Genomic DNA, 18,585 nt, shown 5'->3' on the forward strand with positions numbered 1-18,585 from the left:
ACGTGGAAAGCCATATAAAACATCCGGTCTCAAATCACATCAAGTTTGTTTCTATTAACAAACCAGACCAACGAACGAAAAATGAAGGGTAAATATTAGTGTAAATATTCTAATTATTTAAGATATGATTCAATTCGTTCTTTTAAAATTAAATGGCTTCAGTCCAGACTCCAGTGAGACTATTTCGCCAGTGTCAGTATTAGGACTATTGGCCGTTAACTCCAAAATAGTGGTTAAATGCGTTTCAAGATTAATTCTCATCACATTTTACTGTATAATGTTGTACTTATCGGTATTAAAGAGCAAAAAAACAAAGGAACTAATCACGATGCGTGACTAAGTATCTAGATGGCGCTCGAATCGGAATGAAATATAGGTATAGTATGAATTGTCTCAGATGATTTTTTTCGAGTTCGGGTGCTAATCCGTTAAACAAAAGCCTTTGTTTCTTTTAAGAGCGGTCTACAGCTCGTGCCAAAGCCACCATGTCGTTTAAAAAGCAACTATCGTGATAGTATTAAGGTTCAAATTCATATGACAGCTTGTTCAGAGAACAATTAGGGTGGTCTTGTTTTTTGAGATAACAAAAACGTGTTATCTCCGAATGGACTGATTCAAGAATTTGAACCATATAATTATGGTAAATTATAATTTGTTCCCGTTACTTGCGTCGGGGCTATTAGCAATAAGCATTGTAACCACTGCATAAAGGAAACAATATCTTTTGTTTAACAGATTAGGGTCCAAGCCGGAAAATTCACCAGAGATTATTCATACTATACCTCTATAAACCTTCCAAATTTCCAAGAAGTTATTTCCAGTAGTTCTTAATTTCCCGATTTGTTAAAGACGTCCGGGCAGATTTGGATTTTGTTCTTGGTTGAAGAGTTTTAATAAATTCACAGTTAGTGCTATTGTCTGGTGATAGGATCCCAGGATCCCAGAGATATCCACCGAATCGAATCGATGAATCGATAGAATATTACTCGCGGCTCACGGCACATTGTGAATTGACTCGTGCAACTGTTACTTTGCTTTCGGAAAGCGGGCCGGCGTTTGAAGAAATGGAATGCAGATTTTCATTTTGCCGTGGACTGAATATTTAGCTAAATTTATTATAGAAATATATTATTATTTTCCTGTGCGTCAGTTGACCAAATTTGTCTAAGTATCTATCTCTTTTTTATCCAAGAACGTTACAAACCAAAAAAAACCTCTTTTATTTCTACAAAAAAAGAGCATTTAAGTTCCAAAGTTTTTCATATAGAAAAAACAGAATGGGTAACTAACTTGTTGCTTTCATCAACTTTTTAGCCGTCATAGCAGCCTTCTTAGTGGCTGTGGTGGCCGTAGCGGCCGACGAGTCATGTCCGTCCGACTGGTGGGCAAATGATAAACTACTGGCCCACGAAGACTGCCAAAAATTTTATATGTGCTCATTAGGCATACCAGTAGAGATGACCTGCTGCTGCGACCTTTACTTCAACATTGAAACCGGACAGTGTGACTGGCAGTATAATGTAGACTGTGGTGATAGAAACATTCCAGGAGAAAATTCTACGCGTACGCTTGAGCTAGAAATAGATCCTACCACTTCAGAATCTACTACCACTGACCCTACAACTGCTGAGTCGACAACTCCTGAGCCTACGAATACGGAGCCCGCTACTTCAGAACCCACAACCCCTGAACCTACTACAACGGAATCCGCCACTTCAGAACCTACAACCTCTGAACCAACGACATCGGAACCCGCCACTTCGGAACCCACAACACCTGAAACTACTACAACGGAACCTGCCACTGCAGAATCTACAACCACCGAGCCAACAACCCCTGAACCTACGACAACAGAACCAACCACTTCAGAACCTACAACCTCTGAACCTACCACTGCAGAACCCACGATCACCGAGCCCACAACCACTGAACCTACGACAACCGAACCCGCCACGTCAGAACCCGCAACCTCTGAAACTACCACAACGGAACTCGCCACTTCGGAACCCACAACCCCTGGAACTACGACAACGGAACCCACCACTTCAGAATCCACAACCCCTGAACCTACTACAACGGAACCCGCCACTTCAGAACCCACAACCCCTGAACCTACTACAACGGAACCCGCTACTTCAGAACCCACAACTCCTGAACCTACGACAACTGAATCCACCACTTCAGAATCCACAACCCCTGAACCTACTACAACGGAACCCACCACTTCAGAATCCACAACCCCTGAACCTACTACAACGGAACCCGCCACTTCAGAACCCACAACCCCTGAACCTACGACAACTGAATCCGCCACTTCAGACCCTACAACCTCTGAACCAACAACAACGGAACCCGCCACTTCAGAACCCACAACTCCTGAACCTACGACAACTGAATCCTCCACTTCAGAATCCACAACCCCTGAACCTACTACAACGGAACCCGCCACTTCTGAACCCACAACCGCTGAGCTCACAACCCTTGCACCTACCACAACACCCGCGCCTGGGTGGCTCGAGAACGGTTGCCCCGTGGACCCCCACATCCACTGGCTGCTGCCTGTGGAGGGAGACTGCAACGGGTTCTACTACTGCGTGTGGGGAGAGCTAGTCCTGCGAGCCTGCCCGTCCACCCTGCACTTCAATAAGGAACTCCAGGTATGCTTCACAATGGTGGCTGAAATATCCATCAGCTCTATTGACCCACGCTTTGCCATTTAACTTTTATATATCAATCATAAGGAATTATTTGTCAATACAATTTTTCTAAATGGCGGACAGTGATACGTGAATTCTACAGCTCATGAGCTCACAGAGCTACTACTGTTACCTTTTGTAACTTAAAGAAGACACCAACATAATTAAAGATTGCCACACTTCGCAGGTAATTAGTTTTTGTTTTAATAATGATATTAATTAAATATATGAATGAATCAATGATAAATTAGATTTGAAGTGTGCTTAAGTAATTCGTACATTATTTCTAGGTCTGCGACTGGCCCGCAAACGCTGGTTGCAATTCTTCTATACCTACAACAACACAATCCACTACTCCAGAACCTAATGCCACTACGTCCACAACCTCTAAAGATACCACCGTGAAACCCACAACACCCACGTCTGGGTTTCTTGAGAACGGTTGTCCTACGAACCCCCACGTCCACTGGCTGCTGCCTGTGGAGGGAGACTGCAACGGGTTCTACTACTGCGTGTGGGGAGAGCTAGTCCTGCGAGCCTGCCCGCCCACTCTGCACTTCAATAAGGATCTCCAGGTAAGCTTTGCGATGGTGGATGAAATATGGCCGTCCGCTCTATTCACCTGAGGGACCTCTACTTACGTTATTCGTACATTATTTCTAGGTATGCGACTGGCCCGCAAATGCTGGCTGCAACTCTTCTGAACCTCCAACTGAAACGGTACCTACCACTCCAGAACCTACGACCACTGATCCTACAACCACTCAATCCACAACCCCTGCACCTACTACAACGGAACCCGCCACTTCAGAACCCACAACCCTTGAACCTACGACAACGGAACTCGCCACTTCAGAATCCACAACCCCTGAACCTACTACAACGGAACCGGCCACTTTTGAACCCACAACCCCTGAACCTACGACAGTTGAATCCACAACTCCTGCATCTACAACCACGGAACCCACAACACCCGCGCCTGGGTGGCTCGAGAACGGTTGCCCCGTGGACCCCCACATCCACTGGCTGCTGCCTGTGGAGGGAGACTGCAACGGGTTCTACTACTGCGTGTGGGGAGAACTGGTTCTGAGGGCCTGCCCGCCCACACTGCACTTTAATAAGGATATCCAGGTATGCTCTGCTATGTTGGCTGAAATAGCTGAATCTTAGGAAAACGGCCAGACTATACTTACACACTTTAACTGAAATGACTCTATTTACTCTCGTTTCCACGGACCACGGACTAGCAAGCGCAACGTAGGACGTCCACCCACAAGATGGACGGACGACCTTGTTAAGGCCGCCGAAAGACGCTGGATGCGGGTCGCTTCCAACCGGTACGAATGGAGGTCCAAGGGGGAGGCCAATGTTCAGCAGTGGACGTCTTATGGCTGAGATGATGATGATGACCCTCGTTTCAACAATTTTTTTGTCCAAGCGATGTGTTAATTTTGTTAATAGTTTTTAACGACCAGTAAAGAAATTGCAGGCGACAGCTAAAGCTAAAATTATAATACGAGTTGATCAATAAATAAATAAAATTATTATATTTATGGATTTAGAGATTTGAATTAGTCTACTTAAATTATTTCCAGGTCTGCGACTGGCCCGCAAACGCGGGTTGCAACTCTTCTGTACCTATAACAACACAACCTACCACTCAAGAACCAAATGCTACTACGCCCACAACCCCTAAAGATACCACCGTGAAACCCACGACACCCACGTCTGGGTGGCTCGAGAACGGTTGTCCTACGAACCCCCACATCCACTGGCTGCTGCCTGTGGAGGGAGACTGCAACGGGTTCTACTACTGCGTGTGGGGAGAACTCGTTCTGAGGGCCTGCCCGCCCACCCTGCACTTCAATAAGGATCTCCAGGTAAACTTTGCGATGGTGAATGATATATGGCCGTCATCTCTATTGACCCTCAGGTCAATACAACTACATTAGATTTTAATTTGAAGTGTACTTAATTACGTTATTCGTACATTATTTTTAGGTCTGCGACTGGCCCGCAAATGCTGGCTGCAACTCTTCTGAACCTCCAACTGAAACGGTACCTACCAGTCCAGAACCTACGACCACTGATCCCACAACCACTCAATCCACAACCCCTTTACCTACTACAACAAAACCCACCACTTCAGAACCCACAACCCTTGAACCTACAACAACGGAACTCGCCACTTCAGAACCCACAACCCCTGAACCTACCACAACGGAACCGGCCACTACAGAACCCACAACCCTTGAACCTACTACAACGGAACCCACCACTTCCGAACCCACAACCCCTGAACCTACGACAATAGAATCTACAACTCCTGCATCTACGACCACGGAACCCACAGCACCCGCGCCTGGGTGGCTCGAGAACGGTTGCCCCGTGGACCCCCACATCCACTGGCTGCTGCCTGTGGAGGGAGACTGCAACGGGTTCTACTACTGCGTGTGGGGAGAACTGGTTCTGAGGGCCTGCCCGCCCACCCTTCACTTTAATAAGGATATCCAGGTATGCTTTGCTATGTTGGCTGAAATAGCTGGATCTTACAATTAGAAAAACGGACAGACTATACTTAAACATTTTAACTGAAGTGACCGTTAGCTCTATTTACCCTCGTTTCACCTTTTTATGTCCAAGCGATGTGATAACTGTGTTAATAGTTTTTAACGACTAGTAAAGAACTTGCAGGTGACAGCTAAAATAATACTAATTGACCAATGAATAAAGAGAATAATTATATTTATGGGTTTATGGATTTGAATTGGTCTGCTTAAATTATCAGTAAATTATTTCCAGGTCTGCGACTGGCCCGCGGACGCAGGTTGCAATTCTTCTGTGCCATCGACAACACAACCCACCACTCCAGAACCTAACGCCACTACGCCCACAACCCCTACACCTACCACCGTCGAACCCACAACACCCGCAGCTGGGTTCCTCGCGAACGGTTGCCCCGTGGACCCCCATATCCACTGGCTGCTGCCTGTGGAGGGAGACTGCAACGGGTTCTACTACTGCGTGTGGGGAGAACTGGTTCTGAGGGCCTGCCCGCCCACCCTGCACTTCAATAGGAGAATTCAAGTAAGCTATATTTTAATCTAAGTGTAGGTAACGCTTTTAAAAAATGTTTTCCCTAATTACTTACAACTAGTTTTCCGTATCGCTTCGGAACGCGTTTTCATTGTTAAAACTATATTTCCGTAAAGACTCGATGAAAACTAGTTTTAACTGGGATTATTTTAAACAAAACTGGTTTTAGGAAAGTGTCTCGGTGAAAACTAGTTTTGACTAATTTTGACTAATTGTTCAAATATTTATTTCAGTGTTAACTAGTTTTGACTACTTAATCGATTAGGTATAACAAAAAACCTTTTTTAATACAGTTGCTCAAAAAGTGCTACTTTACGTAGCTGTTTAGCGTGCGGAAAGTTGGTTATCTCGAACTAGTGCTTTTTACTTTTCCAATTTTTTTAAATTTATACTTGTTCCAATTCACGACTACTTATTGATGAGTGTTAATATTAGTTTCCTTTAAACGTCGTAATCAGCATAAAAACCTACCGTTAATGTAAGAATACGAAAAATATTACATATTTCATATTTAATTACTTACCTCTTCATCATTATAACACGTTTATTTTTTTATATTCAATATTGAAAATTCCGTTCTTAATAAGTTGACTGAATGGAACGGAATAGCTGCCAAACGCCCATAGATATAATATACTTAAAGACGACGTCTAACCGAGCTGTCACTGTTACCACTTTTGTTTAGTGTACGATTAACAATGTTTTTTAATACAGTTGCTCAAAAAGTGCTACTTTACGTAGCTGTTTAGCGTGCGGAAAGTTGGTTATCTCGAACTAGTGCTTTTTACTTTTCCAATTTTTTTAAATTTATACTTGTTCCAATTCACGACTACTTATTGATGAGTGTTAATATTAGTTTCCTTTAAACGTCGTAATCAGCATAAAAACCTACCGTTAATGTAAGAATACGAAAAATATTACATATTTCATATTTAATTACTTACCTCTTCATCATTATAACACGTTTATTTTTTTATATTCAATATTGAAAATTCCGTTCTTAATAAGTTGACTGAATGGAACGGAATAGCTGCCAAACGCCCATAGATATAATATACTTAAAGACGACGTCTAACCGAGCTGTCACTGTTACCACTTTTGTTTAGTGTACGATTAACAATGTTTTTCTTATTTTTTCGCAACTGTATTAAAAAACGTCGTTCGATACACGTGCGGAAATGTCATTCTTCACTCGTCCCGAGTCTTGCCACTCGCCTGCGGCTCGTGGCAAGATATCTCGGTACTCGTGAAGTAATGACATACTTTCCGCACTAGCATCGAAATGTACTATTTTGGTGCAACAGGCGTGTATCTGAAAATGCTTGGAACACAATTTCTAACTTCGTAACTTTATTGGGACTTATTAGGAGGACAGGAGGTGAACATTGTGAAAAGTCCCCGGCCGTAGCTTGAGCCGGGGTTAGAGGGGGGTTAGAAGGTTTTCGGGTTTTCGCTTATATCTTCAAACCTATGCATCTATTTATCAATAACTAAAACCCGGGCGCATACAACTCACGTCTGTGAACCAACTTGCCAATTTATTTTCAGGTTTGTGACTGGCCCAGAGATGCTGGTTGCATCACAGCGCTGAACAAACACGACATGGGACAATACTCTAGACTTTTTGCCACGGAACTTTTCAGGGGCATAACAAATTCCAGAATCTGAACTGATGCATAATTTCGAAAGCGACAAACGCGTTTGCGGCGAGAACCGATATTCTTGGAGAAAAATATTCTGGAAAAAATATTTGAAATTATTTCTTACATAAATTAAATAAAATTACGAAATCGCTAAATAAATACAACGGTCAGGATAGTGTTTTGTTTTGTTTTACATCCTAGATGTTGTGTTCGTGTTTTCACAATTCTATTTACCATTATTTTAATGGTGAATGCAATCGCGAATTTAATTTTTCGTTCCCTCATCTATCCAACCGTATTATCGCTCTATATCCATTGTTATTTAAGAAGCCTTTCACAATATTTTCCTGTTCTTTCCTGTATGAGAGCAGCGCACAAGTAGCAGTGCGTGGGTGTTAATGACGTTAGAACGTATAATTTCAAACTATTTAAAGCGAATACCAAGTGCCCCTACATTGCTTCGTTCTTTTCACTTAACCGGATTAGGGAATTGACAAAATCACTCTAACGCACTCAATTCCATAATATACTTATATAGCACAGTGATTTATGGTAAAACAAGCTGTAAATCGCACTCATTTTCTCAACTCACTGACGTGGTTTTGGGGATTTGATCAATCACCAAACTGGTCTAGTGAAACGACAAAGCGAATACTGATTAGTGATTACCTACCTAGGCCTATTTGGTCATACCTATCACTTGGTCAACCCAGAGATTTGATAAATTAACGGGATATTTCCAAGGAAGTGATATAATAGAGTGTGTGTGTGTTTTGACATTCAACGTGAAATTTTGATCACTTCCTTCAGGGATTCCCTGCGACCTCCGAATACGACTACTAACGTCACTGTCGCTCGCAATTTCGTAATTTAATTCGTCCATCTCTCGTTTTCTTGAGCTTTTTAGTTAGAGCTCTCTACGTTCATTCATAAAAAATTCAAAATATTTTGTTATATGAGGTGCCCATGCCACGCTAGGAGATTGATTATATTTCACCTGTGGCTAACTCGTGTTTGGATCGCTGTATTAGGATATAGTTGTAGAAACTAACATTCAATTAAGGCCGTTCCCGTACCCAAATGAAATCTACAATCGAGGCTCCCCTCACGCCACCCGTCCCGCCCCTAGATACAATGACGATACAACAGCGCCACGCAAGAAGTAGCGACTTGAAATGAACTAACAGGACACTGATTTGTAAAACGTATTGGTAAATACTGAAAAAGCATGCTGCATCTCATAGATGGCGTTAAAGTTAAAATGGAAAAATAAATGAAACATAGTGTAAATTAAATATTCATTTTAATGAAGTCAACTCTTATTTCAATAATATTTAATTATAAGGGTAAATACAGTTTATATTTAAACAAATTAATGACTGCAAGTTTTCTATAATATCATTATTTATTAGGTATACTGTGCAGGTATATCATCGATATTTATTAAAAAGTTAGGGCATACCGATACAAGTGCGATAAAATAGGTAATTCGCACATGTATTGTACAACGTTTTACAGTACATAATATGGCCCTTTAAATTTTCGACATAGTTACTTAATGTGCTAATTATCGCACTAATGCGGTAAAGTAGCAGGCATAGAAAATTTGAAAATTATGGTATACATATAATTATATATTTACAGTTTAACAGATAAATTTAGAATATACAAATATCATATTTCAAATAGTTTTGGCTCATACTTGTTACAAGAATTTATTTACAGTATCCTAACAAAGCGCAGATGTTTGTTGAGCGATGTGAAAGTGCGACGATTACCGCAGTCTACTAGTTCTGGCCAGTCACATTGGTCGGTATCAGGGTTGAAGACCAAATTTGGATTGCAATCAAGAGTCACAGGCAAGCCGTCTCTACATACATAGTACTGGTTGCAGTTCTCATGGGCGACTAGGACACTATCCGAGCCCTCCTTGGCACAGATTTCAGGGGCATCGCTAGGGTTTCCATTTCCACCACCGTTGTTATTATTGTTGTCATTGTTTCCGTCTTCGTTGTCTGCTTCTTCGCTACTACTATCTGCGACACCGTCTTCCTTGTCTGCTTCTTCGCTACCACTATCTCCACTCTTATCATTGCTATTATCATCGTTACCACCTTGATTTCTGCCTTCGCAGATCACGTTCTCGGGCCAGTCGCATTGCTCCTTTTCAAAGTTGTACAAAAGGTTTAACGGGCAGTCCAACGCAACAGGTGATCCTTCCGAACATTTGTAGAACTGATTGCAGTTTTCGTGGGCTACTAGTACACCGTCTGAACCTTCACCTGCGCAGATTTCGCGAGCTTCGCTAGGGTTTCCATTTCCACCACCGTTGTTATTGTTGTCATTATTGTCATTATTGCCATTTTCTTTGTCTGCTTCTTCGCTACTACTATCTTCCTTGTCTGCTTCTTCGCTACTACTATCTTCGACACTCTTGTCATTGTCATTGTCACCGTTACCACCTTCGTTTCTGCCTTCGCAGTTCACATTCTCTGGCCAGTCACATTGCTCATTTTCATAGTTGTACAAAAGGTTTAATGGGCAATCTAATGCAACAGGTGATCCTTCTGAACATTTGTAGAATTGATTGCAGTTTTCGTGGGCTACTAGTACACCGTCTGAACCTTCGCCAGCGCAGATTTCGCGAGCTTCGCTGGGGTTACCATTTCCATCACCGTTGTTACCATTATTATCATTATTGCCGTCTTCTTTGTCTGCTTCTTCGATACTATTATCTTCGACACCGTTTTCCTTGTCTGCTTCTCCACTGCTACTATCTTCGACACTCTTGTCATTGTCATTGTCGCCGTTATCACCTTGGTTTCTGTCTTCGCAGTTCACGTTCTCTGGCCAGTCGCATTGCTGTGTTTCATAGTTATACAAAAGGTTTAATGGGCAGTCCAACGCAACAGGTGACCCTTCCGAACATTTGTAGAACTGATTGCAGTTTTCATGGGCTACTAGTACACCGTCTGAGCCTTCAGCAGCACAGATATTGGAAGCTTCACTTGGATTTCCGTTTCCACCACCGCTATTGTTACCGCTATCATTTCCACTCTCGTTGCTACTGGAGTTGTTCTCGCTAGTTTCACTGTCCTCGTTACTGCTTTGTGCGTCACTGTTTTCTCCATCGCTGTTGCTATTATTTCCAGACTCGCTACTGCCTCCACTAGCGTTGCTGTCGTTTCCAGCTTCTTCGCTACCCTCTGGGGCTATTGGCCTGTTGCCGCAGTCAACGTTGATTGCCCAGTCACACTCCTGTGTTTCCTCATTGAACAAAAGGTCTGAGGCACAAGGCCGCTCATAGAGATCACCTTGGACGCATTGGTAGTACTTGTTGCAGTTGGGATGCGGTTTGAGGACGTCCACGTAAGGGTTTATGGGACACCCGTTCTCGTTAAGTTCAGCACTAACAAGTGCTATAGCACAAAAGAGTGCTAGGACTGCGCCTGGAATCAATAAGGTTGTTAAATTAAATGAGTGCACTAAACCAATAGGAAAATACTTAAAAACCATGTGTAAATTTTAACAAAATTACTTCTAAAATTTAAATGAGATGTATCAATGGCCAATCTAATTTATTTAAATATTTATGTTTGTATAAATATTTATATTTATATTTGTAATTTTAATATTTGTATCTACCTTATCAATAAACTTTGAAGTACATAAAAAAAAATATTTAAATAGATAAAAGTTTCGCGTGAGTACTTATTATTATTGCGAGATTACCTATAGTTTAATACCTAAAACAGCATGGTTTCGTATGAGCAATAAGGATTTTTTTTCGTACTTAGGGCATACTAAAAATTCCTGGACTGGCCACTTAGAAAACTTAAAACTTAGTATATATAAATACCATGAAACAGTTTATTTTTGACCCGTATCGCAAATGTTCCCGTTAAAAATCTAATCTTAAGAAATTAATTCGACACGCAATTCTGAATACAGCAAATGCTGTCGACCAGGAAGCCATGAGCCATGACAATGTAACTTTAAAATATTTATTGTTTATACTATAGGTACATACAGGAACAGAGAACAGAACATGAAAATGTGTGCAAACTATACGTCATAATTTCATACACGTTTGACGTTTAAAATAACACTTGCACTGCGGATAATCAAAATCGCTGCAGTCTTTTCTTGGTCTAACTTTAGTTAATTTTTATGGAAGCTTGATTTCTTTTGATGTAGAAGCAGGCATTATTGGTCCAATTGGGTGTCTTTCTACCGATGTATGATTTTTGAGCGCATTAATTGTCCTGACAATATTGCTACGGGTGACTATACTAGAAATAGCACACAAAAACTTACCTTTCATAATATTGTTTTCGGTATGAATATAGCTACTTCAGTCCTTTCAGATGTTAAAGATATTATGCAGCGATTTCGATGCGTATCATCAATTTATACTTCTTTTGTTGCGGAAAGATTATCAACAAAAGATTACCAGAAACTGATGATGATCAATATCGGATCGATTAAGTGGTAAGCGGTGTTAGATCGATAGCTGGCCATTAGCTTCCTCATGAATTGTTACAAAATATATCTAAATCCTAAATCCAGGTAAACAATGGAAAATTGATATTATTCATGCCTTTAACGTACTTCTAATTCTATGACTAATTACCAGTACCTAATTTATAAAAGATTAGTCACCTGCTGAATCGTTTAATCATAATATCAATAGATAGGGTAGCTGGCCCTTTAATGAGACAGCGACATTTCAGGCTTCTCCATTCCTGCCGTTTTAAAGTTACCAATGTGTTAATAACAGACTGGCTTTAGAGGATTTTTTGGTGGATTGTTGCAAAAATTGTACAGAAATTGACCTGGTAATTAATCAAAATAGAGCAAACTAGACCACCGAAACTGTCCTATTCCATTTCCCAAAAAAATCCAAAACTCGAGAAATCCAAAGCAAAAATTTAGTAAACCTTTGTTACAGATATTTAGGGACAATCAACGGCATGATCGAGTTATTGATAGACGTTTATGAATAACGTCATAAAAGTTTAGTCAATCGCATATATTTACGCACGCAGAAAGCTTAATTATCAGTTAGGTATCAACTTATCACTGTCACACAATTTCGGAAATACCACAAGCTGTCGGCCAAGAGCCCATAACTTATAAATATGTATATTAAATACATACCTATAGGAAAAGACAAAGAAACGAATAAACAAAGAAAATTCTCGCTCTAGAAGGGTTCCGTTCCAGTCAAAGATACTAATATACTCAAAAACAGGCCAAAAAATCTCTTGCGGTTGTTCGACTTGATAATAAGTACCTACGTTTAAAATTATGTTCATATGTTCGAGTTTCAGTAAGTTCACTACCCCTTCTACTTTTCCTTTGCTTTTCCTTTTTCTTTTTCTTTTTTTTTTCCTTTTTCTTTTCTTTTTCTACTTTTGGGACTACATGGCTGTACGAGTATGATTGGGTGAATGGATGGATGTAGTATGTATATGGGTTAACGCATTCACTGCCAGGGGGCGTGGCCTAGGAACACACTTTTATGAAAGTGAACGCACATATGCGTTGGGGGCAGTGAATGTGTTATACTTAATGAAGTTGGTCTATCTACCTAATCATGATATAAAGCCTTACCTAATTAGTATTAGCAATTAATGTTTATTGTTTACGTTTGGTGTTGTCAAGGAAAATTGATTCATAAAATGATAAAAAATCGATTCACTTAGATATTTTTTCCTAGACTAATGAGTAAATGACACATGAGCATGACTTTATCAACGGATCCATATTGGGCTGATATTGGATCGCATAAAGGTACTTATATAGTTAGCTCAAGAAAATTAAATATATTTACTCTACAATCAATACTTTAGGAGCTACAGGCTGTTAAAGTTAACAAATAGATAAAAAATAGACCGTTTAAGAAAACGTCTTTTTTTTCGTAATTGTTCATCATCATTATCATATTGTTCATCATCATCATAAATAAATGTTAAGAATAAGCAAGCTTAGCAACCCGCTGATGAAATATAACAAAAAAAACTGGCCAAGTGCATGTCGAACCATGCTCAATGTAGCTGTAGGGGTCCGTAGTTAAGTACCCGTCCGTCAAAATAGACTATATTAAATTGCAAAAACTCAAAAACAGCTGGACTGGACTTTACAGTAAGTAACTCTCATGTGGTACGGGTAGAGTTAGACCAAGAAAACTCTGCATCGATTTTGATAGCCCACGCAGTGCAAATGTTATTTAACTTATTTATGCGACATATAGTAACAGCACCAGTCATGGGATATTTAAGAGGAAATTTGGAGTATTTATGATATTTACCGTATACATGTAAATGGTCTACCGCTTAGCGTGTTAAAAGATGAAAGTCCTATCCGTCTTTCATGTTTTAGGCGTGTTGTATGAAAGAAACAGCAATTAGTTTCCACATATTTAACAAATTAAAACTATGCTTTTTTTCTCCAGTCATGGACACTAAAGCTCCAGTAATGGGCCCCCGGTAATGGACGTGGATCCAGTAATGGGCCCCCTATAATGGACATTGCTCTATCAGTATAAAATATTGAAATGAGGAATAAGTTACGGCAAAAAAAATCAATTTTTGGTATAAGCTTTTATCGCTGAATGTATTTTTCTTTCCACAGCCAATTATGATTGTATTAGATCCATCGAGACAATTCTAATATACCCAAACACAATTAGTTAGGGTTTATTACGATAAAGTTCCCATGGCCACCTCCTGTCTCCATCATCAGATTAGGTCCATGTTATCATAATATTGCATTATCATCCGATTTGCATACTTAATTACGTACTTACACGAAATTTCAACTGAATCGGAAATCGAAAAGTGGCTCAAATTCAGCTACCAAGATTGGACCCACACTAACTAACAGGGCAAGTTAAATAAAAGTTTGGAAAAACGATATTAATTTATCCGAAGTCCGAGAATACCTCCTGATTGACATATTTCGTAACTACATTTTACTTCTGTATTGTTTAAACATGAAATTATGGCATGGCAAGCATCATTCTGTCAATTGTCCCATCATAGGAGGTACGCAGTTTTACAGCTCCTATAATGGGATTGGGCCAAATACCACTATTTTTTTACATCTGTGGAGTCACAACATAGTGTGGTGTATACCTTAATTATCTCATGGTAAATGCAATTACCAAAACACATTCTAGTTTTCATCAAGTATTAATTAATTGAAATTTAATAAATTAACTCACCTCTCTTAGCGAAGTTGTTAAGAATTCGTAGTGGTATTTTTTTTCAGTGACACGACAACTTTTGGGTCGACGCCAATTTCTTAAAAAGCAACCAAATTTAATGAAACTTCTGAAACAGCTCTAGGACTCTTATTTATGATAATATACAGCCAGTGTTTATAAACTACTTTTAGATACTTATTTTAGAGGAATTATGTTTTTTTGTCCCATTACTGGTTCCACGTCCATTATAGGGTATACTTATAATGTCATAAAAAAGTTTGACGTTTAAAATAAAAATAACACTGCGTGGGCTATCAAAATAGATGCTGACTTTTTTTGGTCTATCTTTTCATAGTTCACTATGACGCGCCGCGCACGATAGGCGTGGCGTTCAAAGGGTTAACAAAGGTTTGTAAAGGCTCCTCTTCACGTTGGGCCAACGCCAACGAGGGACGCAGCCATGCGGTAGAATGAGATAGCAATATCACTTGCTCCCTCTAACGCATACATGCGTCCCTCGTTGGCGTTGGCGTTGGCCCAACGTGAAGAGGAGCCATAAGAGGTTGCTAAGTCTTTATCAATAAGGGGGATGATCATTCACCTTTGAGCCACCTTCGAGTGACGTTCATAAGTCACTGACGATATCCCATTAACTATTACTGCATACGCATCAAAAGATATAGGTATAGCATAAAAGATACATAATACAGATATAATTTATTGATATCATCTAAAAATTGCCATTTCCGAGTAAAAGATTGTTTTTGATGTAAGTTATCAGTTATCAAACCTGAATATCGCATTTATTAATACATACTTAGTTATCTAGTCGCATGTTACCGAAAGCAAATATAATTACCTAGGTAGGTACCTACTTTTCAATGTACCTACATATATTGAGTCGTACTCGTAACTAAGTTCCACGTGTAGGTGAAACATTATCATACACTAACCTACAGCACACCAAATTTAGCCTACCCTTCTGCCTAGCCTGTATTCCATCTATTTGACCGCTAAAGGGACACCGCACACTAGCGTCTTTTGAGCGTTGGCGTCGCGTCGTTGAAGCGCAGTTGCGTCAATGTTGCGTCGAGCAGCTGCCATACGAGAGTTGAGCAGCAAGAGAGCAGAAGAATCCTATACCTATGTATAAGTATATAGGTAATAATTAACACTAAACCCTATGGCGTCAAAAGGAAATTCTGTCCAGGGTTGTCTGCGTATATTTAATAGTTATTTACAATTACAAGAGGGCAAAGTTGTTCTGTAACCGCTCGTTTGATACCCGAGTACCCGAGCAAGCGATCAAGATAAAGCGAGCGCCTGACACTAATGTAATAGCAGTTCACGGTGTATAAAGGTAAAAACAATTTAGAGAGCACTGGCTATCTTTGGAGGAGGCCTTCACCTGCAGAGGGGTTCTTGCAGATTCAAATTTTATCAAATAATACCAACATTTAAATAAAAATTAAATTTTAAATCACTAATAACTGTATTACTAACAAAATGGATTTCTAACTTATTAGATTTAACTTTTTTTTGTTTTCAAATTTTTGTAATCTGCAACGAAATAAAAGGCTTTTTAAACTGGGTCAAGCAGATCTTGTCAGTAGAAAAAGGCGGCAAATTTGAAAAATGTAGGCGCGAAAGGATATCGTCCCATAGAAAATTTGAATTTCGCGCCTTTTTCTACTGACAAGATTTGCTTGACCATCTATATTTTTATTTTTATAATTATTATTTTATTTTAAAGGTAAAATAATAGGTAAAGTATACATTATTACCGAGGGTAAAGCTATAAAGGAGGCGCTTTTGGCTGACGAGTTAGTAGCCAGGGCCAGACTTGTCAAGGCTTAGCAAAAGATCCGATTCAGAAAATTGCTTTAGGGGTCATCCATTTATTACATCACATGCTTAGGGAGGAGCATAGACTTAATAATATATAAAGACGGTGCCTCAGCGAGCTGTCACTGTTGCCACTTTTGTTTAGTGTACGATTAACAATGGGGCCCACGTTGCTGTAGCCATGTCGATAAAGTCATATCGATAAACTATCGACATTTCTTGCAATTTTAATTTTACTTCAAAGGCTTAACGATACCTAAAATGACCAAAAACGCTTTTATTCTTTATTGTGGTTATCAGATCACAATTTTATAGTCACGCCCCAGCAGGGACCAAGGGAAAGTTCCGATATTTAATTAAAATACATAAACACCTCAAAATAGGTGTTCCGCAATAATTGAATTATATTATTATATTATAATATATTCATTATACATTAGCATTTCAATTATGTTTATGTTTAACGAAGATATTGAAGTTTCAATTAATCGCTATTTCGTTCCGCTGTGTAGCGTTTATCGATATATAACATGATTAATATCGACTTTTGACATCCCTAAAAGAGCACACATATACGCTTTTACGCACACATACACAGCCTGGGCGCATCAAGAAAGGCAACACTTGATTTGAAGTCCACCTTGTCAACAGTATGGTTGTCCTTTTTTGACAAACGGCATTTTAAAAGAGCGAGGAGAGAGAAATGATACTAGTTGCTGCGTCGTGAAAGAGAACAGAAAAGGTTGGGCCCTTGGGGAGGAGGGGTCACGAAAATGTGACATGTTGTGACAGGGGGAGGGGGGAGTCTACGAACTACCTATATGTGACGTCACTTTAACTTATTTAAATTGTTTATTCGCTGTTTTCAACAATTTTTTGGAACCTTATTATTTTATTCGTTTTATTTCCTTTCCTAATCAGTTTAGGGTTATTAAATTTAATTCGATTTGCAGATTTCGTTGATAAAATTCAATCAATTTTATTTTACCTACAGTGCATTATGACAGGCATCGGAGTTTTTATCGCATGGTAAGACTAATAGCAAGCTATGGAGTCGACATTTGCCATAAATGTAAACTCATATTCATACTCATACTCATTTATTTCATTAGTTAGGTATTTTTTTATAATCAAGGACAACAATTCGCAGGTTTATCGTTTTACAGTACATTTGAAGATTAAGACAGGCTCGTAAACTGATATTTACATTTACAATTATGAATTCATCCGGACTAAGTTGAAATGAGAACCAAGACATATTTTCGGCAAATGAATGTAGGATCTTTTAATTAGTGGAAATTTCCATAGAACATGAAGCTACAGGAATAAAAACTTCAAAGTCCTGATATGACATGATAAATGCATCATCTTTTTCATATTTTACAGTTATGAAATGAGTAAACAACTGCGACCTTTTCCATATTTTCGGGGGTAAATCGGGTTCTATGATGATCAAATATCCACTTGTGACTAGAAAACGATCGTTCTACATCAACTGATGTTAACGTCGCGTATTCTAATATTCTTTCGAATTGCTGAGAATTTGCCATGGCTCTAACCTCTATGAGGTCCGGATTTCTATAGAGTACTTTATCTAATTTATCTTGAACGTTTCAGGGCCGAAACATGTAAAATACTGTCTAATTTTGTCTAATATACGGAAAGTTTGCTTTATGGATATGTTGGTACATTCTAACATTGTAATCGACTCGACAATAAGTTCATAGTTATCCTTTATAAAACTTAGCTCTCTTTGGATATTTACGCTCGACAATGCGGCTTGGGCTTTCGATATTGCGATAGCTTCTCTGCTATTTAATTCAAATATAACACTTCTTATTTTTTCATAATAAGTTTCATAATAGAAAGCAGCACTCAGCCACGTACCCCACCTCGTTATTACTGGTTGCGGGGGTAATGGCACATCGGGAACCATCTCTTTAAATAGCCTCGTTCTTTGTGGCGATTTGAGAAATATCTTTTTGACGTTTGAGACCAAAGTGTTAACTTCGTCATGCTCAGATCTTATTTCTTCTGCAACTCGATGGAGTGCGTGTGCTAAACACGTAACATGTTTCATATTATAAAAAGTTCT

The 18,585-nt window shown here is 39.4% G+C and overlaps 2 protein-coding genes across 2 annotated transcripts; one reads left to right on the forward strand and one right to left on the reverse strand.

Moving 5' to 3' along the window:
• LOC134669343 (mucin-2-like) lies at positions 1-7,499 on the forward strand. The gene is made up of 12 exons (XM_063526857.1): positions 1-88; positions 1,315-1,729; positions 1,805-2,292; positions 2,368-2,657; positions 2,987-3,271; positions 3,360-3,450; positions 3,481-3,570; positions 3,601-3,827; positions 4,292-4,576; positions 4,698-5,210; positions 5,499-5,783; positions 7,341-7,499. The coding sequence occupies exons 1-12, from the start codon at positions 82-84 to the stop codon at positions 7,458-7,460; spliced, it is 3,096 nt and encodes a 1,031-aa protein (XP_063382927.1). The 5' UTR covers positions 1-81; the 3' UTR covers positions 7,461-7,499.
• A 1,655-nt stretch (positions 7,500-9,154) lies between these two features.
• LOC134669344 (chondroitin proteoglycan 2-like) lies at positions 9,155-11,418 on the reverse strand. The gene is made up of 4 exons (XM_063526858.1): positions 11,385-11,418; positions 9,868-10,884; positions 9,511-9,837; positions 9,155-9,471 (listed from the first exon to the last, which is right to left on the reverse strand). Exons 1-4 carry the CDS (start codon positions 11,416-11,418, stop codon positions 9,155-9,157), a joined length of 1,695 nt encoding a protein of 564 aa, XP_063382928.1.
• Positions 11,419-18,585: the final 7,167 nt, after the last annotated feature.

This window comes from Cydia fagiglandana, chromosome 12 (genome assembly GCF_963556715.1).
Source record: "Cydia fagiglandana chromosome 12, ilCydFagi1.1, whole genome shotgun sequence".
NCBI lineage: Eukaryota > Metazoa > Arthropoda > Insecta > Lepidoptera > Tortricidae > Cydia > Cydia fagiglandana.